The sequence below is a fragment of the Puntigrus tetrazona genome, chromosome 3 (assembly GCF_018831695.1).
Source record: "Puntigrus tetrazona isolate hp1 chromosome 3, ASM1883169v1, whole genome shotgun sequence".
Classification (NCBI taxonomy): Eukaryota; Metazoa; Chordata; class Actinopteri; order Cypriniformes; family Cyprinidae; genus Puntigrus; species Puntigrus tetrazona.
Window position 1 is genome coordinate 1,701,307 of NC_056701.1, and position 27,063 is coordinate 1,728,369.

General features: G+C 41.8%; 2 protein-coding genes across 2 annotated transcripts; one reads left to right on the top strand and one right to left on the bottom strand.

The window, feature by feature from the left end:
- Window positions 1-1,260: 1,260 nt before the first annotated feature.
- tefb (TEF transcription factor, PAR bZIP family member b) lies at window positions 1,261-6,338 on the bottom strand. The gene is made up of 4 exons (XM_043227313.1): window positions 6,092-6,338; window positions 4,715-5,062; window positions 3,898-4,118; window positions 1,261-3,371 (listed from the first exon to the last, which is right to left on the bottom strand). Exons 1-4 carry the CDS (start codon window positions 6,204-6,206, stop codon window positions 3,156-3,158), a joined length of 900 nt encoding a protein of 299 aa, XP_043083248.1. The 5' UTR covers window positions 6,207-6,338; the 3' UTR covers window positions 1,261-3,155.
- A 3,650-nt stretch (window positions 6,339-9,988) lies between these two features.
- Window positions 9,989-26,387, top strand: LOC122329718. Its single transcript, XM_043226184.1, is given in 19 exon segments — window positions 9,989-10,133; window positions 10,225-10,304; window positions 11,945-12,325; window positions 12,328-12,348; window positions 13,460-13,846; window positions 13,945-14,016; window positions 14,178-14,555; window positions 21,023-21,409; window positions 21,491-21,562; window positions 21,711-22,088; window positions 22,308-22,694; window positions 22,782-22,859; window positions 23,586-23,705; window positions 23,789-23,973; window positions 24,718-24,875; window positions 25,008-25,253; window positions 25,458-25,620; window positions 25,849-25,951; window positions 26,030-26,387. Coding segments are annotated over 18 exon segments (3,663 nt in total). The 5' UTR covers window positions 9,989-10,133; window positions 10,225-10,261; the 3' UTR covers window positions 26,134-26,387.
- The last annotated feature ends 676 nt before the right edge of the window (window positions 26,388-27,063 follow it).

A 27,063-nucleotide genomic window follows, 5' to 3' on the forward strand; every position in this document is an offset into this window, starting at 1 on the left:
ACAAATTAGACAATGTGCAGAAAAAATAAATCATAACTGGAAAAATCTTTTTTGCGTCATTAGAGAAATTGTCATTGAAACATTTGAAACTGAGATAATGTTTTACCTATGCATGCCTAAAAATAAAATATGTTTGTATATGTGTATATGTATGTGTGTGTATATATATGTATATGTATATATATATATATATATATATATGTATATATATCAATTTCTTAATGTTTGAGGTATTAAGCAATAACCTAATTTTTTTTTTTTTTTTTGGAGAAAATATTTCATAGAGTAACAAAACTGAAAAGTAGCATAATTATCCGTTGGACTTTTTTTTTTTGCCAAATACACTTGTTGGCTTAAATGCTAAGAGCACGTGAAACCATCATTAAAAGACCTTTAAATAATCAGTGAGATATCCGTAATCAATTCAGTTTCGTATTTTGATATTGTGGTAACAGAGTTGACTTTCTACAAGATCGTCTCGGTGTAAGAGGTTTTTAGATGCAAGTAGTTTCAACACAACACAGACACTTCAGTGCTTCCGACCTGATCAATAAGTGACATCATTTCCTGTAACCGTATTCTGAGAGAATTCCATCAATTTAAAACGAAAATTTGATTTGGTAACGGAGTTGAAAAAAGTTTAAATAATTTAACGTTGTCGAATTAAGAAATTGACTTTTTAGGGCTTTTATAAATAAAAGGAATAAAATATTGCCAAAAGAAAATTAGCATGACATATTTTACATGATGACGAAAATACACAGATTAGTTACTTTTTAAATAAATGTATTGTCTTGCAATGTATTACAGTTAGTAACCGATTACTAAAAATATATGTTAATAAGTCTTTGAAACATACGGGTCATTTTCAGGTTGCGTGTGTTTTCTGTGTGATTTGACTCTTTCTCTTCACACACATTCAGATCGGTGTGCGTCTCTGAAACAGATGTTATGTAACGACACTCGATCGCGAGGATGATTGTTACGTAACCTCAGACTGAGGATAACAATGAACCGACACAATGGAGGTAAACACACACACACACACACACACACACACACACACACACACACACACACACACACACACACACGCGCGCGCACACACATCCAGAGGACGCCGTACAGACAAAAGTGCATTAAAGCAGATGCATATGTTCAGTGCTGTTCAGGTGTGCAGCGTCTCTGGTCGCTGATCGTCTCCGTGACGTCATCAGCGGCAGCCAATCACAGCACAGATCCGTCACAACCTCAGCAAGGTCAAATCACTGATATCTGACTTTATTAATACGCAAGATACAGGATACAGTCACGACATACCGCGTTACACCGAAGGAGAACGACTTCATAAAAAAACAGGACTCTTCAAAAAACATGTTTGTCCGTATATTGAAAGTCACGCGTTTTATTAAAGACAAAAGAAATGCTACATTTTCGTTTTCCAACGCGGAACTCGAACGTCTGGAGTTTATATGACAGATTAATAATTAAAAAAAACAAACAAAAGGCCAACGTCTCGAATCGGGTTGAATCACAAAATGGCCCTATAAAAACAAACTTCATCCTTCATCTGGAGCACAGTGATCGACGTCAAAGTCTCGTTTGGTTCGTAGAAAGAAATCATACAGGAGTAGAAAGTTTAACAACAAAACCAAATTAAAAAAAAATTACATATTTATACGTGGAAGAGAAGGACACGCCCACTGCACAATGTCACCATGACAACAGCATGCACTAACAACTCATCAATTTACAAGAGATTCGCCTGTAAGTGCTAGAAACCCGTTTTACAGAAACAATCCTGATGACGTATGACACGAGATCGTAAAATGCAAAAATTAAAACTATGCGTATATATATATATATGTACATATATGTCTGTGTGTGTGTGTGTGTGTAACATTTATTATAAAAAAAACTATAAAGAGAGAAAATGAGAAAAAGAAATATATAAAAAAAGTTAAATTTATTTAAAACGGCAATTAGACTACTAAAATCCATAAACACTGGAAGCACATTATTATTTTCCACCATTTAAAAAAAGAAAACTAAATTTGAAAACCCATGAAAAACAACAACAATACTCTAGCGATGCTAAAGCTGCTTCTACTAGAGGACTCAAACAAATCATGCTCACGCCACAATGCTTTTACCAATGCAAAAATGTATCTAAAAATGCATTATTATTACTTTAATAATTCGTTAAAAATGCGATAATGAATGCATCATTGGTAAGAACAAAAAAAAAAACATTTACGGAGAAATTTGTTACCCTTTTCTTTTAAGTAATGCTGAGCTGCCCGACTAAAAAATTTGTTTAAAATTATTAAAGAAAAATAAGACGCTCGTTAGAAATCTCTAATCTGAGGTAAAGATGAATCGCACATTATTGCCTGGATTAAACCCTGAAAACAAACCAGTCGTTAGACTCGCCTTAAATGAATCGTCCAGTTGACTGCCGTGAAGATGCGTTTGAACGTGTGTTAAAAATCTGCACGATAGAAATATATCGCTTTTTACACGGTAAGGTCATCCCGGAAGAACAGCGACACTAGTGGACGGACACAAGCGTGTATTTACAGACGCGCCTTTCTTCCGAATCTTCGCGAACCGCCACTCTCCGATCCGCGCCTACCCTAGAAGTGCTCTCGATGTCGCAGAGCGAAGAAAACGCCTGCTTCGTGTCGAGGGTCATGCGCTTGTTTTATACAAAAAAAACTCGAACACAGACAAAGTGCAAAAAAAAGGACGAAACGGGTTAAAAAGTAGCCGAAAACAGTCAAAAAGTCGCGTTTTTCGCGACGAAACGCTCTCGGGGTGAACGCTAACCCGCCGTCCGCCCACGATTTTTCCAGTCGGCCGCATTATCTCGTCTTCATACTGAATGAACCTCTAAAAACTCGCTGCTCGGGTCGCGTGGGGGTCGTGGAGAGGGCAGGATGAGGTATGAGGAGGTCAGAGGTCAAAGGTTATGCTGTGTTGTCGTGTGTTTTGCGTCGTCCAGACCCTTAAAACGTCCTCCTGAATAAACACGCGCTCGCGTCGCTCTCGTCCGCTTCCCCCCGCGCGGCGCCGCATTACCCACAATCCCCGGCCGTGTAACTGCGGTGTGAATTATAAGGGAGACTGATGCGTGTCGGGGCGAAGCGCGTCCCTCACAGCGAGCCGTATTTGGCTTCGTACAGCGACATGATCTTCTTGCAGCGGCCGCAGTCTTTGCGCAGCTCGGCCACTTCCTGTCGCAGCGCGGCGTTTTCCCGCTCCAGGAAGGAGGCGCGCACGGCGATCTGGTTCTCTTTCAGGCGCCGGGCGTCGCGAGAGCGCTTCGCCGCCACGTTGTTCTTCTTCCTCCGCGACCAGTACTTCTCATCCTGCGGAAATAACATCTCGTTACCGATTTAATTCGTAACATCAGCAAAAACACACCATCATCAGAGTCCTGTATTATGAGACACTAGCTATCACACGTTAAATCCTGTCCTTTTTCCAGCAGCCGTGGTTCCCAAAGTATTTATTTTTTCAGTCTTTGGTAAACTGTTCCTCATTTCCTCATTTATGTCCTATAGTGAACCATAAGTCAAATCAAAAAGGTAATATGATTCATATTAGCACCAAATGGCTAGTGTAGTATTATCCCATCAATTTGTGACATTAAACGTGACGTTAAAGTGATTATCTAAATTTTTTACTGAAAAACTCACATAACGTACACACCATGGATTGCGAAAACCTGCTGTTGGACCAATCAGAAGTTAAGAAACAATAGTACAGTACGCTAATGCTAAATAACAGCACGCTAGCTTGTATCTCAAATGCATCGAGATATATTCCCTGGACGGCTAGCGCGCGTTCAAGCGCGTCACGAGGTTTGCAGACCTTCACCGCTTCCGGTCTCACCTTGGCATCTTCAGGAACGAACACTTTCTTGGCCTTTTTGATCATGGGCTGCGGTTTGAGCTCGTCCTCAGAGAAGCGGTGCTTCCGCGGGTTGAAGAGCTCTCCTCCGGGGACGCTGGACAGGACCAGATCCGTGGGGTCCGGCTGGAAGGACACGGTCACCTCGATCTCCTCGGGGCTGACGGGAGCGGGACTCGTGCGCTCGGGGGCCACTTTGGGCTCTGGAGGATAAAAACGGAGCGATGTATAATAAAACCGAAGCGAGCAGAGAAACAACGGCCGTGAGGAACGTTCAGCCAGCAGCTCGCAGCAACTACCAAGCTCGTGTTTCTCTGCTGGTTTAGCTGAATGGGCGAAATGTTTTTTTAATCTGAAGTGCGCTTTCCGTCAGCTTGTTTGTTTATTAATTCGTCGAGTGCAACTATTCCTCACTTCTGGACAAATTTAAGACTTAAATTTCGATCTGAGACGCATCCCGTTCTGTTCCTTTTCCATGCAAAATGAAAACAAAGGTGACGAAAAGCTCCACAATTTTATTACCGGTGCACGGTGTTAACCTCATTTTAACGATATTATCCCTGCACACCAGTGTGCACACTATCCGCCCTAATAGGATTTAAACGTACTAACACCGCGCAGAATTTAAGACGAATGGCATGCCCGTGAGGACAAGGCTACGTTTCTGACCGTGAGCTAGCATGTCTACGGTTTGGCTTTAAACCCTCACACCATCAGAAACCAACAGCAGCATTCGTAAAGCTACTCTAAAGTCGTTCAAACATGCTACGCTGTTTAGAGGGCCGGTGTCGCGCAATACCTGGTTTGGCCAGAGCGAGCGGCTCGTCCTCAGGCTCGTCCTCGTCCTCGGGCATCTGCGGGACGGCCGCCGGCTCATCGGACGAGTCCTGCGTCTCTCCGTCTCGCTCCTCCACCTCGGGACACTTGCCCGGCTCCTCCTCCTCCTCCTCCAGCGTGATGGGGATCTCGTTCTCCAGCAGGAACTCGTCCAGGTCCATGTACTCCAGGTGGAAGGTCTCGCCGTCATACGGGATGGTCTTGTCCCAGATGGCGGGGGTGAGAGAGGCCGAGACGCCCCCCGTGCCGCCCGACCCGCCGCCGGCGGACGCCCCATCGCCGATCGAACCCTGTTTCTCCTTCTCGATGTCTGTGCGAGAACAAACCACACTTCGGTCAAACGCCAAAGACACGTCCTTCATGAATAAAACCAAAGCGATGCATTAAAAGTGTTGGTGTTTACATAGCATGCGTGCAAAATGGAACAGATAATTATAAATGCGTCGTTGTCACAATGCAACGAATCAATAAATAGACTCTTGATTTTGATGCGAACATCAGGTTTTGTGAAAAGCGGACCTTTGGACTTCCAACTTTACAGTAAAAAGCATTAGTCTGATATCAGTAACCAGCCACATTAGTTATCAGTCTAAAGGTCAGAAAGGACACTAACGAGATGACTAAATGTTTAACAGGTGCCCTGATGTGGGTCTTTATCAAACACGGTTTTGCTGTGTTTTTTTGGCAAGTTTTAGCACCATGGTTAGTGTGGTTTGTATGGTTAGTTCTATTTGGTTAATTTGCATAATTGTTACCATGGCAAAACCACAAAACAGACACGTCACATCCACAAAATGTGAACAACAGCCAAAAGACTGTCGTAAACCCCAGCATGCAAGAACACAACGATCAAATCTACAGATCCCGAGAAAAACACTAACGTTAGGTCAAAATGTATTACATTGACGGTAAACACAACAATGGTGCTGACTGGTGTACAAAGGTTCCTCAACAAAAAAACAACGTGGCACTTCCTCACGGTATATGCTCAAATGAAAAAAGCCACTATGTGGTACTTTATCATCTCTGATAAGATAATTTGACACGTTGTTTTTAGCATGTTAGCCATTCGGCGTGTGTTAGCACTAAACACAATTTATTGAACGCCAAGTCGTCGCCCGGAGCGTTTTATCGCGATATCATCGAAAACTGGCATTTAAAACACGAGACTATCTATATTTTCGCAGCTCGACGTCGAGGGTGAAGCGGCACGTTTCTGAGGGAACTTTCTGTTCTTTTGAGCGACCAATCAGCGCGCGGCAGCGGAGGTGAAGCCGAGCGCGCGACCACGGACACGGTTTCCACGGTATTCGCTTTTTGGCAGGTTAACGGCTCTCACCGTCGTCCTGGTCCTCCAGTATGTTTGGCGGGGGGATATTCATAATCTTCTTCAAAACAAAAGCGGACGACTTCTGCGCACCCGCGGGCACCGTCACCGACGCCTGTCCGGGCATCGTTATTCTCCGCGCTGTTATCTGGGAAAAACGCTGAAAAGTCGCTCGCGTCCGTTAAATCCTGTCGTTTCTGTTTGAGGAAATACAGCCAAAACAACACCGTACGGCGATCCACTCCTGCTTACTGCGCTGGGCGCTCACATATTCATGAAGAGCGCAGGACTCAGAGCGCTGATTGGTTACCTCATGAATATTTAAACAGGCGGGGCGTGTACTGGTAGAGTTCTTAAAGAGCCCGTGACTGATTCTCGCTCTGTGATTGGTCAACGGTTAATCCGCTTCTTCCAGTTCTACAACAATGAGCGGATTGAGGCGAACGATCCTCTTTGTCCCGTAAACATAAGACCCGAAACATGTTAAATACACTAAACATTTGGCTTCACTGTTAATGCATCCGAAAACGGCAAATGATATTAAATTGTTTTCTGCATTCAAACATATCCCGGGACCACGTAATACCCACGAAGCACGTTTAAGTCAGCGTCTTGGCGCTTTAAATTGTATCTATCAACGACGAGAAGCGCGTTAATGTACTAGTGGAGTTGTAATTTTCCACCCCAGAGTTGAGTTCATGCCTTCACACGTGAATCTAGCACGCGCGTACACTGGGTGGGCGGGGCTTCTGCACGTGCCGAGTACAGCTGCTGCCCGACTGGTAAGACATTGCGTGTATTTATCATCACTGCAATGGTGTTTACTGTCGCGTTTGGTCTTGTGTTTCCTGTCTGAATCAGATGCTTAAAATAACAGACTGACTTTTTTATACTCCCAAGTCCTTGGAAACAGAGTCAAACGGCCCTTTTGTCGCTTTGGAGCAACCCAGTCCCATTATACACATATAAGACAGAACCATTCTCTTGTGTGTGTTTGGCAGAAGCACTAGTCATAGGAGTCTGAAAAGACGCAGCGGACATAACCCCGAAGTGCACTGATCTTGAGAAGGTGTGATCAGAACTGTTTCACAGAGATTGCAGGGCAAACACAGATTCAAATCAACAGCCAAATCAAAATAGTTTCCACTGATAAACACGATTGCGATGCGGTGAGATTGAAAGATATTGCGCTTCGTGCCCAAAGATGCTCGCATGGGATGCCGACGCAGCATTATTTAGTCTGAAACGTCGCTTTTTTGAAAAACGTTTTGAAATATTCATATTTAATCGAGAAGTAACTGAGAAACAGTCGAATCTGCTCTTTCTGTTCTGCTCAAGATCATCGACGTTAATGATAGATTTCACTGTTTACATTTTCCCAACATGGCTGCCAGTATATTACCGTATTATGGACTTACAGTAGTGTACTGTAGCAGTATAGGTAGAGTATTTTTTGTACAGTATTTTGTAATTTTGAATTTTGCTTTAGTGAATAAAAAGACAATCCAAACATATTTTTAGGGCTGTATCCGACTAACAATCTTTTATTTTATTATTAAATGTAGTCTTTACAGATTAGAAAGACGTGTTACTCGTATCTGTTTGACCAAAAATGAGCAGCAAGTTCTGTCTCTTCACGCTCCACACTCTTCAACAGCACACATATCTCTAGGTTAACATTAGATTGAGCGGCCGTGGAAAGTGGCTAATACTCACATATTTCAATTGATAAGTCATATTTGAGGTCGATGGATGATAATTGAGTGACTAGTATTTCTAACGATGTGTTGTTAGTCGCAGACTTCGGCATTTTTGTTTTTTATTTTTCAAAAATATTAAAACATTTCAAACATTTTCGTAGCCTAAAGCATTTTAAGTTTGCAAGAACATAAATGAAACAAACGCATGCATCTTGAGGGCTGGGCTGGCAATCAACAACTTCATCTCAACCTATTTATCTAAAGACTTTTGCAAAAGTGCCTCACAACTAACTGTAGGGCCTTTTTGTGCCGTGATCAAATCAAAAGAATGAAACGACGAAATGAAAAACGCGCAAAAATAATATTCCAGGATTTCGCGTGAACATAAATGTTAGGGCTCAGTGAGATTCTTCGACTTTGTCACTTCGCGAAACGTTATTACTATTGAATGTGATGCGATTTTACGTTCCCTTCCTCTCTGGAGTGTTAAAGCTGTTAGTGCTCATATAAGACCTGTATAAACACCGCTCAGATGTTCACACAAAGAAAGAAGGCGGAGCTATTATTCTCGCTAGTGTCGCACTACGGGCGCGCCATGTTCCGAGACGCCGTGTTTCTTATGAAAGTCAAGTTCTTTGTGCTTCCAAAAGAGGACATAGCTAGAAATCAGCGTTTAAGGTGTGTTTAAGAGAACCGATTCCCACAGAGCAGAGACTGTTACTCCGACCTCGCAAGGACAGTCTGGCTCTTCTGACTCACAACCTGAAAAGGATGACTATTTAAACAGGATGTTTGAGCGGCGTAGTACTTGTTGTTTGTCCTGGTGTTATGTTTAGAAGGTGTGATGCAGTACCACGTCATTATAATCAGTAATTATGCCGATACAAATGCTTTGTTGACGAGGGGGTTTATTGTTTTTGCATCATCATCCCGGGACACGACGTCACATGAGGTAAGGGACACTTTATTACGTGCTCACGGACGCACTGGATGACTGGCCAATCAGAGCACACCTCACTTTTTTAGAGCTGTGTACAAAACCGACCCGTTTCAGGAAGGATTTTACGATTTTACATAAAAACTAGTGTCATTTCTATGTGAAATAATTTAGTTCAGGCAGGAATTAAAACATTAAAGGACTCAATTTAAGCTTGTATAAATTAAAGTTTGAATTTGTTCGTATAATTTACTTGGAATTGTCTGTTTGCAACTATTCTTTAAATAAATATCAAATTTATGATCCCGCTTTTCCCATCATGCACTAGGGCACGAATAATCAAATTGTTTCACAGTTTTTGAGTCGTGTTCACGTTGTTTTACGGTTGCTTTAGGTGTTAAGTTGAGTTAGGGTGACTATAAGAGACATTTTCCTGGCCAGGATTCCTATATTGCCTAAAATATCTAGGTTTTGGCTCAGAACGTGTTTTGCACATTACGCTTTGAGGTTCTTGAGCACAAAACACAGTGTCAGTGTGGCCAAAACCGAAAGAAAAAGACGTGTTTTCAAACAAAACCCAAGCCACCAAGCAGGCCGGTTAATTAATTGCGTTTCTTGTCAGTCACCACCTATACAGGTGTGTATTATGCAAAAACTGAAGGAATCTTAGCAATGTATTAAACTGCTGGCAATGCTGACCGTCAAGTTTGACCAAACGAACAAGAAACACCCTGTCAGCCAGAGGACACATTTATAATTGTATTCATTTATATTATTTTACCCCATTTGAACCTTTATGCCATTATAAAGCTTTTTTATTTAGGAAGGTCGCTGTAGATTCAATGCAATAAGCTACAAAATATTTCATTTATGTGAATTTACAATGTATTAAATGTATAGAGAGTTTAAATCAAAACTATATATATATATATATATATATATATATATATATATATATATATATATATATAATACTATTGTTAATTGTTTGCTCTTAATACATTAATGAGAATTTATTGCATTCATTGTGTCTGCAATGAGGAAACTACAAAACACTTTAAGTGTATTATTGATTGTTGAGTATTATGCCAAAATTAAATTTAAAAATTAAATTTAAATTAAATTTAGAGAGCCAGATCAGAAAGAAAATGCACTTTTGTAGTTATGCCCTTGACTGAAGCGCTTTCATTTTGAGTAGAAGCCGCTTGGAAACAGTCTGTATTGTTCCAAAGCATTCATTGTATAAAACTTTCGTTTCATTTATCTTGTTCACAAACTGGTTTAAGATGTTTAGAGACTGCTCCCAGTTCAAATGTCAGTCCACCCACTTCTAATAAAGCTGATGAGAAGTTTCAGTTCAGCATCACTGCATTCAGCTGCTGAAGAGAGAGACCGAATCTGCAGCATCTCAGCTCAGGTACATCTCTTCATTTCATTAATATCACTACATTCATTTTCATATAAATACATGTAAATGTCCTAACTTGTGTTGCTCCTGCAATAAACAGCGTAATACAGCGAGAGACTGAAGAGACTGTGTGCAGGATGAGGTTTCTGATCTCTGTGTCGCTGCTGCTGTTGATTCGTGGTGAGTGTTTCAGATTCGGTCGTTTTCGTCAGAAAGGATCTGCAGGTCATTGAAGCGATGGACAGTATTGCATTATTATTCTTCTGAATTAAAGCCTCTCGGAGAGCAGGCTGATATACATTAAGGGTGCAGACCGAGTTAAAGCAGAAATTCATTTACACTGTAAAGACCGAAACTAAAGTTTGAGCAGATTTTTGTAGGAGGTTTTCGGGTTTTCTTATTTTTTTCGTGTTGCATAAAAGTTGGGAAAAAGTCAAAAATCTCAAACTTTTCAATATGATTTTTTCAGTGCTGTAAAATATCAAAAGTTGATAGAACTGAAATGTTTAAGGCAACCAGCTACAGATTTTTGTTGTTGCTTTTAGTACAAACTTTTCATCATAGTAAGATGAATATATATAAATATATATAAAATGAACTCCTTATATATATATATATATATATATATATATATATATATATATATATATATATATATATATATATATAGTTTTGTATTTTATTTCTCAATCGACAGTTGCTCTTATACATTCTTATTCAGAATTGACAGTGAATACTATTTTTATTACTGTTATTAATTATCATTATTATGTTTGTCATTTATTTCACTTTTACTATCCGGCATACAATTACATGAGATGATAACGATAAACATGACATATGTGGAGTTAAGTCCTGACTGAAACTTGTCTAGAGGTGTGTTTGACTTGAAGCGGTGTGTGACAGCAAAGTCTCGCGAGAGCGTTCGACAGCCGATGCTTTAAATGCTCGTTTTGATCGCTCTCGCGATACTTCGATGATAGCTCGCCGCAGCACCGAACGCACTTGAGGTCTCTGCAGGAGAGTAATGGGAGTTACCAGATGGTTAGGTCAGGGCGATTATTGCGATTGCATGATTTAGAAACACCCAGCAGTATGAAAACACCCCCGAATTCAGAAACGCCCACCTCAGTCTCAGCTAACAGAAGAACAGGAGACCTATCTTCTCCTGGTGGACAGAGGAGGAACAGCAGGCTAACTAGAATGACATCTACAGCAATACTTTTAAAGATAAATATGTAATGCTTTCGAAAGGATTTTATATTCAGTTTATTGTATTAAGCATTTACGTTTTAGGCATTATGCAGATTATTTTATTCAAAGCTGCTTTAGTGCTTTGAGAAACGATCAGATCGACACTTTGTTTTAGTGTAAGCACTATCTAGAAAGGTGTCTGATCAATGCACTTCTTGTCACAAGCTTTTGAATTTATAACACTTTGCTGAAGTTTTTATACCAACAGTATTTCTATCGATATGCGACTTTGTGCAATAAATCTTTTCTGCGCTGGAGAAAACTTCTCAGGTGTGCTTCTCAGAAAACGCTCACTAATTAGGGAGAGAGGAGTGCAGATGATACGTTTGCAGTCAGTTTATCCAGCTTTTCAATATCGATGAACCAATGACCGACTTTCTCACATTTTTCTCCACCTCTTTCCTCCAAGTTAAGCATCCGGCTCAGTTTTAAATGGTAAAATGTTAGGTGGATGTTCATAAATAACACACGATGAGAGACGAACCAATATCGATTCGCCGAGACATGTACAAATGCCAATGTTACAAGAACCTTCTTTCGACAATGTTGTTATCTTTTGGCCTCAGGTCCTACAGCCTCCAGCTCTGATCCCTGCAGTAACTACACCACTCTGGATGAATACTGGAGAGACATGCAGACGAACTACTACATGCCTTCGAGTAACGACGCTCTTGTTGAATGGAGGGGCTGGTATCGGCTGTATCTGAGAGGACTCAGCGCTCAGGTGTCCGAGTGGGTGTGTGAGTAACACTCAGTGCACCGTGAAACCGGACTGTTTCTCAATGGTTCTCATCCCGGACCGGCCGATGGAGTGGTGACCCGTGAAGTGCTGGGAACCTGGCAGGGCTCGTCTTCCTCTTGTGGCAGCTACAAATCCAACTCCATTCGAGTCAAAGCTTGTCCCGGAGATTACTACGTCTATGAACTTGTCAAACCCAGCGCGCCGATCCTAGGCCTGTGTACTGCGCAGGTGAACTAAAGTCAATACGAAAAATCAATGCTCTATCAATTAGATCGTTTTATATCTTTAAACAGTCAAGAGCTCACATTTATAACAACTTTATAACAACCTGTGAACAACCTTCTTGGCATTATATTTTTAACAAGGCTACACTGCATAACATCACTGAACTAAATTATACACACAGGCTTATTAATGTTTATTAATATACATCTATTACCAAAAAAAGATACAAAGATGCGTGTCACAAATACTTGAGAAACTGGAGTCGTGCAGCAGTAATAATGTAACAGCAAAATGATCACATTCATTTATCATATTTATATCATATTTACATCACTAATGTTATTGTAACATTTTTAAGTTTAAAACAATAGAACCCCGCCCAAAACACAATACAAATGTAATTGATTTAATAGATATAATGGTAATTTTATTGGAATACTATAATTAAACTAGAAAAAAAATAAAGGTTAAGTCCTATTGGAAAAACGCCCAAAATACGCTACAAAAAGTGGTTTTAATGGAAAAAGCTAAAATTGTTCGTAGCAGTATTTTAATGAGAACTATTAGAATTTCTGCAAAGGTTTATATTGGGATTCTATTCTATTGAGCTGCATAAATTGAACAAGGCCCTTGTCTACAGGGCAGTAAAGTATGGTTGATACTGTGTAAAACTCCCCATGAGTAGTGCTATACTGCCACCTACTGGTGCAGCTGTGTAACTGAGAGAACAACTCATTTGTTAAACTCAGATTAAAAAAAAAGGTTAAAACAAATACATGGCCGCTTAGAATTTCCTTTTGATAGAGAGCATAACCTGCCTGAAGATCTTTACTGTTCGCACTGACTGAGATACATAAGCAAACAAACAGCGGAGAGTACCCTGACAGCACCCTGACTGCACTTCCTTTTCAAAATAGTTAGGAATATTCTTCCATTAACAGACACAGATGACACATAGCAGCATGTGACCAGGGCGCATCCTCAATATATACTCGAGTCGTTTTGGTCAGACCACACACTGCTAAATTACCTTGATTATTTTGTGTTTTTACAATACTCTAAATTTTCTTCATTGTAATTGTATTTAACATTACTTTTGCAAACTCCATGACAGTTGCTTTCCAAACCATCAGCAGTGATCCCTGCTACAACTACAAGTCTCTAGATCGTCCCTGGAGAGCCAACAATGAAAGTGGAGATTACATTTGTGATCTTTATTTCTCCTGGAACGGCTGGTACCGGCTTTTCTACCATGGAATGGACATCCAGCTGTCAGAGACCTGTGTTAGCTCATACAGATGTAACTCTCAGATTACTCTGTGGCTCAACGGTTCTCATCCTCGTATTCAGGATGGAGTGGTGGTCAGACAGGTCTGTGGGACTTCTGGAAGTCAATGCTGTGATTACAAAACAGGACCAATCAGAGTTAAAGCATGTCCAGGAAATTACTATGTCTATGAACTTGTGAGGCCAAACAGTTGGTGTGCGGGATACTGTACAAGTACGTTTTTATTTATTTTTTTATTTTTTTACCGTTTTTGAAGTCATTGCAACTACTTAAAGTGATGTCAGTCAAATCATGAATTATCCTTTTTTCAGATATTAGCACCATTTCTCAGCCAATTTCCACTGTAAGTCCAGCTATAACCACTAGAATTGACAACTCTCTGAGTAAGTTTGTCATTTAACATGTAGCATTTCTAATACACAGTCAAGTATGAATGGTCTAGGAATCTCATGATATTTATGTTTGAGCTGTTCAGGTTTGCACTCAAGAACGTTCTCGTTAAAAATGTCTTGTTTGTTTTGATCTTGTCATCTCTCACTTTTAGATTTTGACCCATGCATGAATTACAGCAGGCTCAATGACTACTGGAGAAACGTCAGGGATGGATATGGATACAATTACGATGACACAGATGTAAACTGGGATGGCTGGTATCGACTCTTTATTAATGGACTCAGTGCGCAGATGAATGAATGGTGTGTGTCTTATGCGACATGTGGAGGTTATAGTGCTCTGTGGCTTGCTGGATCTCATCCTCGAGTAGAAGATGGAGTTGTTACTCGTGACGTTTATGGCTCTCGTAATGAGAAGTGCAGTTATTACAGATCCAGCCCAATCCAAGTCAAAGCTTGTCCTGGGAACTATTTTGTATACAAACTTACCAGACCTTCTCTTTCAATCCCAGCTCCTACATATTGTGCAGGTACAATCATTTTTCCATATTCTATAACTTGTATTTATATGCTTATTGTGCATTCACACCAAGGATGATAACGATAAATTTAAAAATTGTTCTCAGTATTGAACAATAGCAGAGTCCACACTGCAACTGTGCTGATGAAGGCACAGGGAAACGTCTTGGTTATTTATGTCACCCTCGTTCCCTGATGGAGGGGACGGAGACGTTATGTTGTGACGACAGACTGGGGTCTTGTTTGGAGCCCTTATTAGCTCTGATAAGAGAAAACGCAAGTGGTTAACTAATCCTCAAATTCAAATTCAAAATTCAAATTTTATTTGTCACATACACATACATACATGGTACGACATGCAGTGAAATGTTGTTTACAACCGTCCAGCATCAAAAAAGAAAACAGAATTTAAATATATATAAATATAAAATATAAAAGAATATGTATAAAAATATGTATAAAAAGAAGTGTGCAAAGTATAAAGAATAAAGTGTAAATAAAGTGTAGAATATAAAATATAAAGTGTAAAATGTAAAAGTGGCTGTGCAATGTCCAGTGCAAAGTGGCTAGTGCAATTGTCCAAAGTAAGTGGCGAGTATCTGGGAAAGAGGGGTGAACATGGGAATCCCGGTAATTAGGTGCTGGGTGTTCTCTGGTTCAGACTCGAATGGCCGGCGGGAAGAAGCTCCTCCTCATTCTCTCTGTGTTTGCCTTCAGGGAACGAAAGCGCTTTCCTGAACGCAGCAGAGAAAAGAGTCCATTGTTGGGATGGCTGAGGTCTTCCACGATCTTCCTGGCCCTGGTACAGCACCGCTTGTTGTAGATGTGCTGCAGCACAGGGAGCTCAGCTGACCGCACCACCTTCTGAAGGGCTCGCCTGTCCTGCATGGTGCTGTTTCCAAACCAGGAGGTGATGTTTCCTGTCAGGACACTCTTGATGGTGCAGGTGTAAAAGTTCCTGAGCACCTGAGATGGGAGTCTGAAGTCCCTTAAAGCGCCTCAGATGGTATAGACGCTGCCGGGCCTTCTTCACCAGGGTGTTGATGTGACAGGACCAAGACAGGTCCTGCGTGATGTGAACACCCAGGTACCGGTAACTGTCCACTCTCTCCACTGGGGTCCCGTCGATCTTGATGGGATGGTAAGAGCGCACCTGCTTCATGCTGAAGTCCACTATTAACTCCTTTGTTTTGCTGACGTTCAGGAGCAGATTGTTCTCCTGACACCATCTCTCCAGGTTGTTGATCTCCTGAAGGTAGGCCATCTCATCGTTGTTGGAGATCAGGCCCACCACGACAGTGTCGTCAGCAAATTTAATGATGGTGGTGGAGTTTGTAGTGGCCACACAGTCATGTGTGTACAGCGAGTACAGCAGGGGGCTCAGAACACAACCCTGAGGGGCTCCAGTGCTGAGAGTGAGGGAGGATGAGGTGTGTTTTCCCATCCGTGCGGCTTGTGGTCTGTCGGTCAGGAAGTTGGTGATCCAGTGACGCAGGGATGGGCTGAGTCCCAGGACCTCCAACCGAGGTGAGCGTGGAGGGAACTATGGTGTTAAACGCTGAACTATAGTCCACGAACAGCATTTTCACATAGTTCCCTTTCCTAAAATCCAGGTGGCTTGTGGTTGTGTGGAGGAGGTGTGTGATGGCATCCTCCGTAGACCGGTTTTGGCGGTAAGCAAACTGTAGTGGGTCCAGTGTGTCCGGTAGTGATGAGGTGATGAAGTCTCTGACGAGTCTCTCAAGCACTTCATCACTACAGACGTCAGAGCTACAGGGCGGTAATCATTTAGGCAAGATGGTTGAGGTTTCTTCGGCACAGGAACAATGATGGACTCTTTGAAACACGAGGGGACTACAGACTGTTTCAGGGAGAGCTTAAATATCTCAGTGAACACCGGTGCTAGCTGGTCAGCACAGGCTCTCAGAACCCGACCTGTGATGCCGTCAGGTCCTGCGGCCTTCCTGGTGTTCACTCTCCTGAATGCCCTCCTTACGTCGTGCTCTGAAATGGTGAACGCGATTTCCTCTCCGGCTCTCTCGGCGTGCATGCTGTTCATCATGCCGCTAGCGGGATTAGCTGCAGCCTCGAAACGAGCATAAAAGGTGTTTAGCTCGTCTGCCAGAGAAGCATCCGCGCTCTCCACTCTGGAGGTTGGCGTTTTATAGTCCGTGATGTTTCTCAGTCCCTGCCAAAGGCTCCTAGAGTCAGTGTGTTGAAACTGTGACTCAAGTTTCCTCCCGTAGCGCCCCTTTGCCTCCTTTACCGCTCTGCGCACGCTGTACGACGCAGCCTTGTATTCAGACATATCCCCGGTGACAATCCCCGTATTATAGGCTGCGGAGCGGGATCTCAGAGAGTCGCGGATAGTTTTGTCTACCCACGGCTTCTGGTTGGGAAACGTCCTGATGACGGTTTTCTCTACCGTGTCATCCGCTAGTTTCCCGATGAATCCCACCACCGTTTCCGTGAACACGTTGACGTCCTCGGAGCTACACATGAACATGGCCCAGTCTGCGTCATCCAAAGCGTCCTGCAGAGCGGCCACCGAATGGTCAGTCCAGCGTGACACCTCCCTCTGTACCGGGGCTTCCTGTTTCAGCCTCTGTTTGTAAACAGGTACGAGGAAAATGGCGGCATGGTCCGATTTACCAAACGGCGGGCATGATTTTGCCTTGTAGCTGTCTCTGAAGGGTGTGTAGCAGTGATCCAGTGTCCTTTTGCCCCTGGTGGGGCAGGTGATGTGCTGGTGAAAGTTCGGCAGAGCGCGCTTGAGGTTTGCACTGTTAAAATCCCCCAGCACAATGAGTGCGGCGTCCCGGTGCTGTGACTGGTGTGTTGTGAGGTGGTCGTGTAAATCCCATATTGCAGCGTCCGTGTCCGCTTGAGGTGGAATATAAACGGCGCTGACTATGACCGAGCTGAATTCCCGTGGAAGATAGAAAGGGCGACATTTGATGGTCAGAAGTTCCAGGTTTGGTGTGCAGGAGCGTGAGAGAGGAACAACGGACCATCAGACACACTCCACCTCCCCGTGTCTTCCCCGACTCCATTGTTCTGTCCATGCGGTAAACAGAGAAAAACTCAGCCGGTTGTATGGCGTGGTCCGGTACCGCTGGGTTCAGCCATGTCTCGGTGAAGCAGAGGAGGTTGCAGTCCCGAATGTCTCTCTGGAACTTGATCCTTGCCCTGAGGTCATCGAGCTTGTTTTCCAGAGACTGGACGTTGGCTAACAGGACACTAGGTAGGGGAGCGCGGTGTGAGCGTGCCCTCAACCTGTTCCTGACGCCGGCTCGTTTCCCTCGTGGACGCCGGTGCGGGTCGCGTCCTTTTGTCTTCGTCAGGATCTCGCTCGGCCAACATGGGTCCGGGTTTAAAAACGGCGAAAGTTGGGTGCATTGTACACCAATAGATATAAGAGTGGCTCGATCATATTTAGTGATAGCCATCTTATATAAAGAAAACCGCGCAGACTATCCAAAATACTAATAATTAACAGAAAAACAAAAAGTTTTGCCGAAGCGGTCGTGACGGCAGCCGAACTCAACGGCGCCATCTTGATACTGAGCCCCTCCCCATCACACAGGTATAAATAGGCTACAGGTGTAACCAATCATTAGATTTGCTGAGGAGCCGAAACCAAGTCTCAGCTCTCAGCGATGGTTCGAGGTTGTGGGAAGGGGACATAACATCTCCATTCCCTCCATTAGGGAACGAGGGTTACATACGTAAACGAGACGTTACCTGTCTGTCAGTCACTACGAGTTATGTTGTGACGACAGACTGGGGTCTACTGGAAAACTCCACAACCTGAACTAGTTACTACCTGATCACACTGCCACAGTTGGCAAGCAGCGTGTGCCAGACTAAGCCATGCAAAGGTTCTAACCTTCTTATCGCCCCAGAGGGGCAGCACCTGAGCAATACGCTGACCTAGGTGCTCAATGGGGACCAGAGGTGAGTCCAAGACTACTGGAGTAGCCAACCCGCTGTTCCTGAATTTAGAAATTCTAACAGAAGGGATTTCGACCTTCAAAGAGGGTGCTAATCTCTTCTATTTGTTGGCACAAAAATAGGGAGGAACTTCCTGGAAGAACGCTACAGAGACCACATCCTGACACAGGGTGGGTGACTGACCCCAGAGGAGGGCAGTAAGCATACAACTTATCTCTGTGGCAGGTCCTGTCCGAGGCTGGAGAGGAACAACTGACAGCAGAGACAGACAGAGGGAAAAAACCACTCTGCCAAGGGAAGACACGGGTTCACAAGAGGAAACCTTGCCGTGGAAAATACACATATAAGATCTCTCTGGAGAATATATATGGAGCACCTAGCTCAGTACAGGGGATGAGCAGAATTGGGGGAAGCGGTGCCAATACTGGGCCTGGCATCAGACTGCTCCGCCCAGTCTGACTGCCCTACCAGGGTTTGCCATCCGGAGAACTTACTGAAGGAAAAAAAGGCTCAGTGCTCGCCTCCCAGGGTGAGGGGAGAATGGTGCAGCAATTGTGATACCGGCCAGTTCTTCTCATTGATTACCTATTACCCAACAACAAGAAGAAACTGGCTCTACACAAAGACTGTAGTACCTAGTGAAGGTGTTTGGTTTCGCCCCGGCACACAGCTATGCAAATGTCTGCCAGGGAGGAACCATGCACCAACACAAAGGAGGAGGCGAGGGGCCATCCCCGAGGCCGACACTCCGAGTAGAATGCAATCTCACTCCTAGGGGGCGCAGTTCACCTAGTGCCTGGTATACCAGGGTGATGGCATCCACTATCCAGTGGGCCAACTTCTGTTTGGAGACAGCCTTCCCTTTCTGCTAACCCCCATGGCAGACAAAAAGCTGCTTGTAGCTTTTAAAGCTCCGGTTGTGGTCCCCATATATGCGTAGAGCTCTGATGGGACACAGCAACGCCAAGGCTGGATCTGCTTCCTCCGTGGGCAGTTCTTGCAGGATCTTCAATCGAGGACCTGGAACAGTTGTATGACATGTCTGATCACCACCTGATCGCGAAAGGAATGGTAGGAACCATAGGCACATATCCAGGGACAGACAAGAACTTCAGCTTGACTAACTAAAAGAGCTCAAAGGGACCTCTCTGAAGGCCTGAAGGACAACCGAGAGATCCCATGAGGGCACAAGGGGTGTCCTAGGAGGATCCTAAAAGTAAAGACCCTGCAGAGACAGGGAGTCAGAGCCCCAGAAGGGGAGGACTTTTTTACTGCCAGGCTCGACCTTTGAACGTGAACCATAGAAACAGTTTGTGGCAAGGAAGGATGGAGACATGAAAATATGTGTCCTTCAGGTATATTGCTGCAAACCAATCCTGGTGTTGTACGCACGATGCGCTTCTGCGTGAGCATTCTCAACGGAAGCATGTGCTGGACCTTGAGTCATTTCTGAAAGAGTCCTCGCTCTCAGCACGGACTGAGACACAAACAAGACTTTAAATACACCACAATATAACAAGGGGGGCAGGAGTTAATAAGGGAACGGAAAGAGATTGACAGGGCGGATCGGGTGCAGAAGAGTGGAGGACTGAGGCAGAGATTGACGAAATACTGTTCGGATCGCTGACGCCGCCCCTAAGGAGAAGCAATGGGAGACGCACACATTTCAAAATAAGACTTTTTCAGTCCAAACATAGAAACAGTTTGGTACAGTCTGTCGTGAAGTGCTCACTGATGAAGTTTGTGGTCACTCCTGCTTGCGAACGTAATAGACTGCCCAGTGTTACAAGTTTTAGACATTATACTAAATAATGTGAATTTTAGCATTTTAGTGCAATATTTTGTTTCACTATATTTTTATACTCCTGCTTTGTTTTGAATGTTTGTATATGAATTAGCATATGAACAATTGCATATGAATATATTCTATATGCCGCAATACAGAGATAACAGTTTGGAGAATGGATCAGATTTTATAATGGTAAATGTTTAACCATGTCACTACTGATTTTTTAACTAATCCATCATGTTAACAAATTAATAGCACATGTTGTGTATTTCTGTCATGGGTGTGATAAGCAGGAGAGCACACGACTAATATAAATGAAAATAAAGCGTTTTAATCCACATTTAGAGATGAAAATAAACAATATAATTACAGACAGGCAGGCAGGCAGAAAGACAGGACTTAAGTACACAGGGTAAATCACTAAATTAATCACACACAGCTGAAGACGATAGACAATTAACTAAAGGTAGGTTACACTGAACACATGGCACGAGACAGAAACAATAACAAAAGTCCAAAGATGTGACAATTTCACTGAAACTGTAATAGAGTCACTTTAGGAACACATCTAAATGGTTAATTGTAGAGACAGAAACAAAAGATATCATTGATGGTTTGGACACATCATTATCTTTATAGTTTTTGGTGTGAACAGGGCTTTATTGTAAATTATTTGTAAATTGTCTTCAATGTACTGACAATGTTTTAACATTACTTTTGCAAACTCCATGACAGTTGCTTTCCAAAGCATCAGCAGTGATCCCTGCTACAACTACAAGTCTCTGGATCGTCCCTGGAGAGCCAACAATGAAAGTGGAGATAACATTTGTGATATTTATTTCTCCTGGAACGGCTGGTACCGGCTTTTCTACTATGGAATGGACATCCAGCTGTCAGAGACCTGTGTTAGCTCATACAGATGTAACTCTCAGATGAGCCTGTGGCTCAACGGTTCTCATCCTCGGATTCAGGATGGAGTGGTGGTCAGAGAGATCTGTGGGAATTATGGGAGTCAGTGCTGCGAATACAAAACAGGACCAATCAGAGTTAAAGCATGTCCAGGAAATTACTATGTCTATGAACTTGTGAGGCCAAACAATTGGTGTGCGGGATACTGTACAAGTACGGTGCTTTTACCATTTTTGAAGTCATTGCAACTACTTAAAGTGGTTTCAGTCAAATCATGAATTATCCTTTTTTCAGATATTAGCACCATTTCGCAGCCAATTTCCACTGTAAGTCCAGCTATAACCACTAGAATCAACAACACTCTGAGTAAGTTGTTTATAAGTATTTGTAAATGAAAATATTGTTTCAACAAAATTCTCATGATATTTATGCTTGAGCTGTTCAGGTTTGCATTCAAGAATATCCTCATTAAAAATGCCCTGTTTGTTTTGATCTTGTCATCTCTCACTTTTAGATTTTGACCCATGCATGAATTACACCACACTCAATGACTACTGGAGAAACATCAGGTATCGATATGGATACAGTTACGATGACACAGATGTAAACTGGGATGGCTGGTATCGACTCTTTATTAATGGACTCAGTGCGCAGATGCCTGAATGGTGTGTATCTTACTCAACATGTGGAGGTTATAGTGCTCTGTGGCTTGCTGGATCTCATCCTCGACTAGAAGATGGAGTTGTTACTCGTGACGTTAACGGCTCTCATAATGAGCAGTGCAGTTATTACAGATCCAGCCCAATCCAAGTCAAAGCTTGTCCTGGGAACTATTTTGTATACAAACTTACCAGACCTTCTCTTTCAATCCCAGCTCCTACATATTGTGCAGGTACAATCATTTTTCTATTACTTAAATTTAGAATTGAAATTAGAATTTAAAGCAGAAATATAAACAGAAATATAATTTAATAGTGTGGACACTAATATCGCTATCTTTATAGTTTCAGTGAACATGGCTTTATTGTTTTTCACATTATTATTATCTTGAAAAAATTAATCAGTTGTATGTAATATTTTCTTTCTATGTTCTCTATTTTTTTCATTAAAGTACGTTTCACCCCCCCAAGTGTTGACCCATGCTACAACTATAACAGTCTGAATGAGGCTTGGAGAGCAACAAACAATTCTTACAGTGGTAACAATCTTAAGTGTGACAGCTTCCAGGAGGGCTGGTACAGGCTGTTCTACAATGATCAGAGTGCCCAGATGCCAGAATCATGCGTTAATCAATACATGTGTGGCACTTACATGTCAATGTGGCTCAACGGCTCTCATCCGCGGCTGGAAGATGGAGTGGTGACCCGTCAGGTCTGTGGCTCCGGATGGACTGGCTGCTGTACTTACAGATCTCTCCCTATACAAGTCAAAGCCTGTCCAGGAAATTACTATGTTTATGAGTTTGTCAACCCAATATTCTGTGGAGCTTACTGCACAGGTGAGCATTTACTAATGTGTATTTCAGTTATTTACCTTCATTTTATTTAAACATTTTATTGATAAAAATGATTGTTCCTGATATCAGATGTCACAAGGCTTAATGCAGCCTCTTCAACAACAACATCAACACCAGCAACAACAGCATTCATTACTCCAACCACTAGTAAAGTATTCTCTTACTTCATCAACTCTCATGACCATCTTTTTGGACATGCATTATAATTACACAAACTCTCAATATTATTCTGTACATCAATTCATATCACTCGTAATTTCTGTGAAAACCACTGATGTAAAAGATGAATGCCAAGTAGCATACAGTTTAACTTGCTATATTTAGGTTTTGGGTAATGTAGCTAGTTCGACCTAGAATGGATAAGAGCAGCGATAACTAGCAAGCTGCTTATAATACTAAAGCCTTAATGCATTCTTCTTTGTCAAAATACATATGCGTTAGTATAAAAATAAACAATCACCTTAAAATCGTTTAGGTGTTCTGTATTTCAATAGAAGACATATTATTACTCAAACTTGAAAAACCTTTGCAAATAATCAAAAACAAAGATGTATTGATGTACAAAGATGTACAAAGACAGTGGCTGAAGGAGAACACCTTGAAACGATGACACTATAAACAATATTTTAGCAATGGTACCATAGCTGCTTCCTAGTAATAAGTACTGTACGAGTTGCACTAGAGTAATTCTATTGGTCAGGTGGATGGATAATCATTTGAACAACATTGAAATCCAAGAAACAATGTCTAATTCACTAGGGAATAAAATACATTAAGGGATCTAGAGCAATGATCTACAATGACCTCAGAATATTTAACTATGTCTCTCTTTCTTTTTTCTTACATTTAATTTATCTGTACTTCTCCTGCTAGGTGAAATGGATCACTGTTCTGAACTCAGCTGCTCTGAGGATGAACACTGTGGGAAAAAAAATGGTGTTTATGGCTGTTTGTGTAACACGAACCATTACGGACAGCAATCTGAATTTTTTGGTTAGTATTTTGTAACATTTTAATTACTTTTTGTTTTTTTACAATTATTTTATATTGTAATGCAATGTAATGCTTTCTTTCAGATTCCTCAGAAACCTGTGAAAGCAGCTCTGGCTCCATGTCTGTGTCTCGCTGTCAGCTCTTTGAGGCTGGTTATTCGGCTGATATCTTACATCTCAATGATCCCAGCTGCAGAGGAACAGTGAGGAATGGCAGAGTGGAATTTCATTTTGACAACGACGAGCACATCTGTGGAACAAACCTTGTGGTAAGATTAATTTATGTGTAATTCAATTAAACCATTTAAATTGTGGATCAAACTCTCACTGATGAATCAAGGCCTCAGGGATATCAGTGTTTTATTTTTTTTGTTTCCTTTGCAAAAACAAATCATTGCAAAAACAAAGCATTAAAGCCAGTCAGTGTGGAGCTTGATGTCCAGATTCCCCTCATTTAATATGATCTCATTTGGGATCTCCAACCCTCATCTCCAATCCTGTAGAGTTCAGTTCTAACCCTGCTCCATCACACCTGCCTGCAATCATCAAGAAGCCCTGAACTTTATTATTTGGTTTAGGTTGATTTGGTTGAGATTGGAGCTGAGGCCTGAAGGATGGTGGCTCTCTAGGGGTTGGAGACCCTTGCCCATGGCTATGCTACACTTGAATTATTGGGCTCTGCTGTGAGCACCACTTATACAAATATACCAGCCCACTTTGTATGTGTGTAAATAACCTGTTGCTCATGATAAAAAAACACATGCCCACATTCTCCACCACATGCCCGCATTCTCCACCACATGCCCGCATTCTCCACCATTTATTGCTGACTCAAAATTACTTGACTGATGCAACTGATTGGGTTATGTAGTGGTTTCACCTTAATTTGATCATTCCTTTATCATATTCTACTAATACACTTAATAGGGACCATAAAAATAAAGTGGTACCTATGTCGTTACTACATATATAACAAAATTGTAATTATTCATTTATTTATTTACGGTCCACAGGCCAATGGCACCCACTTCATCTATGATAACTTCATTTTGGGAACACCGAGGTCAGAAGGCCTCATCAGCAGAGTGAAGGTTTTGAAGCTTTCTTTCAGCTGTGCTTATCCTCAAACACAAACACTTTCCATGAATGTGGAAATCAACCCACTAGAGAGGTGAGAGTCAATAGGCATTTCAAATGTACTATTATAAACAAGCCAAAATTTTCAGTGAATAAAGATTTGTGTGTGAGAGCTAATTAATAAAACAGGGTAATGCTAACATAGAGCTAACCGTCATTTTAACAGCATTGTGCACAAGAGCCTTCCAGCGGGTGAAGGCACGTATCGGGTTCGGATGATTCCATTTCAGGATGATAAGTTTACCCGGCCCTTCACTGGTGGTGTAGATGCAGAGCTCAACCAGGAGATGCACGTGGAAGTTCGTGCCGAGGGGGTTGACAGCCGGCAGTTTGCTCTGGTGATAGACACTTGCTGGGCTACACCGGTGAATGATCCTGATTACAGTCTCCGTTGGGATCTCATCGTCACAGAGTAAAGAAATGCTCCTTTTCCAAAAAGTGTTAAGTCACTGTAAAACAATATTAAAAAAAATACCTTTTGAACTGATTAAAAATTAAACATATCCCTATTAGGGATACTTTGCTTTTCAGTATTTCTGTACTAAAGCACAGGGCGACTTTGGTGTAGAATGTCTTGCATGAAATAATTAGATTCATTGATTTATCATATTCTCAGGTGTCCCAATCCAAATGACGACACGGTGGAGCTGCTCCAGAACGGCGTCTCAACCTCCAGCCGTTTCTCCTTCAAGATGTTCATCTTCACTGCAAACTCCACTAAGCTTTACCTGCACTGTGCTGTCCACCTTTGCCTTCTGTCAAGCAATCACTGCTCAGTGGTGAGATGCGATGATTACAATATTGATGTAAATGTAAAGGTTTCAGATTCTGCCACGGACAACCTCCTGTTGAGTGATCGATAATATAAATACTGGTAGGGATATATCATCATCACTATAGCCCACAGTGATAAGGTTTAATGTTGGGAATGCTTGTTTTTAATGTCCTCTTCTGGAGACAAAAATTTTGGTTAAGTTATATTGAACAGGGACTTCTTTCTTCTCCAGAACTGTAGCTCTGGGCAGCACTGGAGAAAGCGCAGGTCTCTGGACTTTCATGACAGTTCTTCCATATCCATGGGTCCTTTAATGTTGTCAGAAGGAAACACAGGTAAACATTTCATTTAATTTTAAGTTAATATTTCTGTCATGAATGCATTACATACTTCATTATATTCCCTGTTCACAGATACGTGGGTCAAAGACAAAGTGAAGGTCTCCAAGGCATCTTCTCTGAGTGCTTCTCTGATGGTGTTGTTTGTCTTTATGATGAGTGTCTTGATTCTTTTTTAAAACATCTTTGAATAAAAATCTGAATCATTTAACATACATATAATCTAATGCCATTGCAATTAAGTTGTCACTGATGTCAATCTGGTTGTGGGTTTATAAATGTTTCTTTTATACAGTTATAAAGGTGGCATTATAAGTGAATTGTTGTTTAATCAGTTTTATTAATCATTGCATACTACTGTATCTGAATTTACTTGAGATGAACTGGAATGTTGGAATGGACTTCATGTTAATTAAAGTAATGCATTAAAAGACTTGTTATTATTCAGTTCAATAAGCTTTAAAAATTAATATGTTTATGTAGCATTTCAAGGAAGTGTAGACTAACAGTGGGTATTTAAATAATGGTGGGTACCCGTCTTGATAATTATTTTATGTACAGCAATTTATTGTCACAGACACAATCGCCCATCCCTGTAAACATATAAAGCATATTATTACTTGTGGAGTTCCTCAAAGGAGCATTTTAGATCCTAGTACTTTTTACCTTAAGTTTGCATATTTGGAGGAACTATTTTCATTATCCTGATGGTGCAGAAATTTAATGTCTCCTCAAAACATAAAGGAGGAAATAGCCCCTCGGTTACAAGAGGATATGTTTACACCTTGTCACTTCAGACCTTTTTACCGATCACACCAATCAACCGATTTCCACTATCAGTGCTGATCCTCGCTATACGCAAAGTGGACGCAACTGACTAGAGCTGTTTTGTTTTAACTCATTTCACAGACAATAGTGACAATAAGCTTGAAAAGGCTGCTGGTCCAGATCATATTCTGGGTTATAAACATCTGTATATCGTATATAAACAAAAACTGTCAACAGATTACATCACCCTTTGGAAAGTCCCTTTTAGAAAAAAAGGATATGTGGTTTAGGTGTGTCTTGAAGTTATGCTGCTGGTTTAAGCTGCTCCTTCCCTGTTTTAT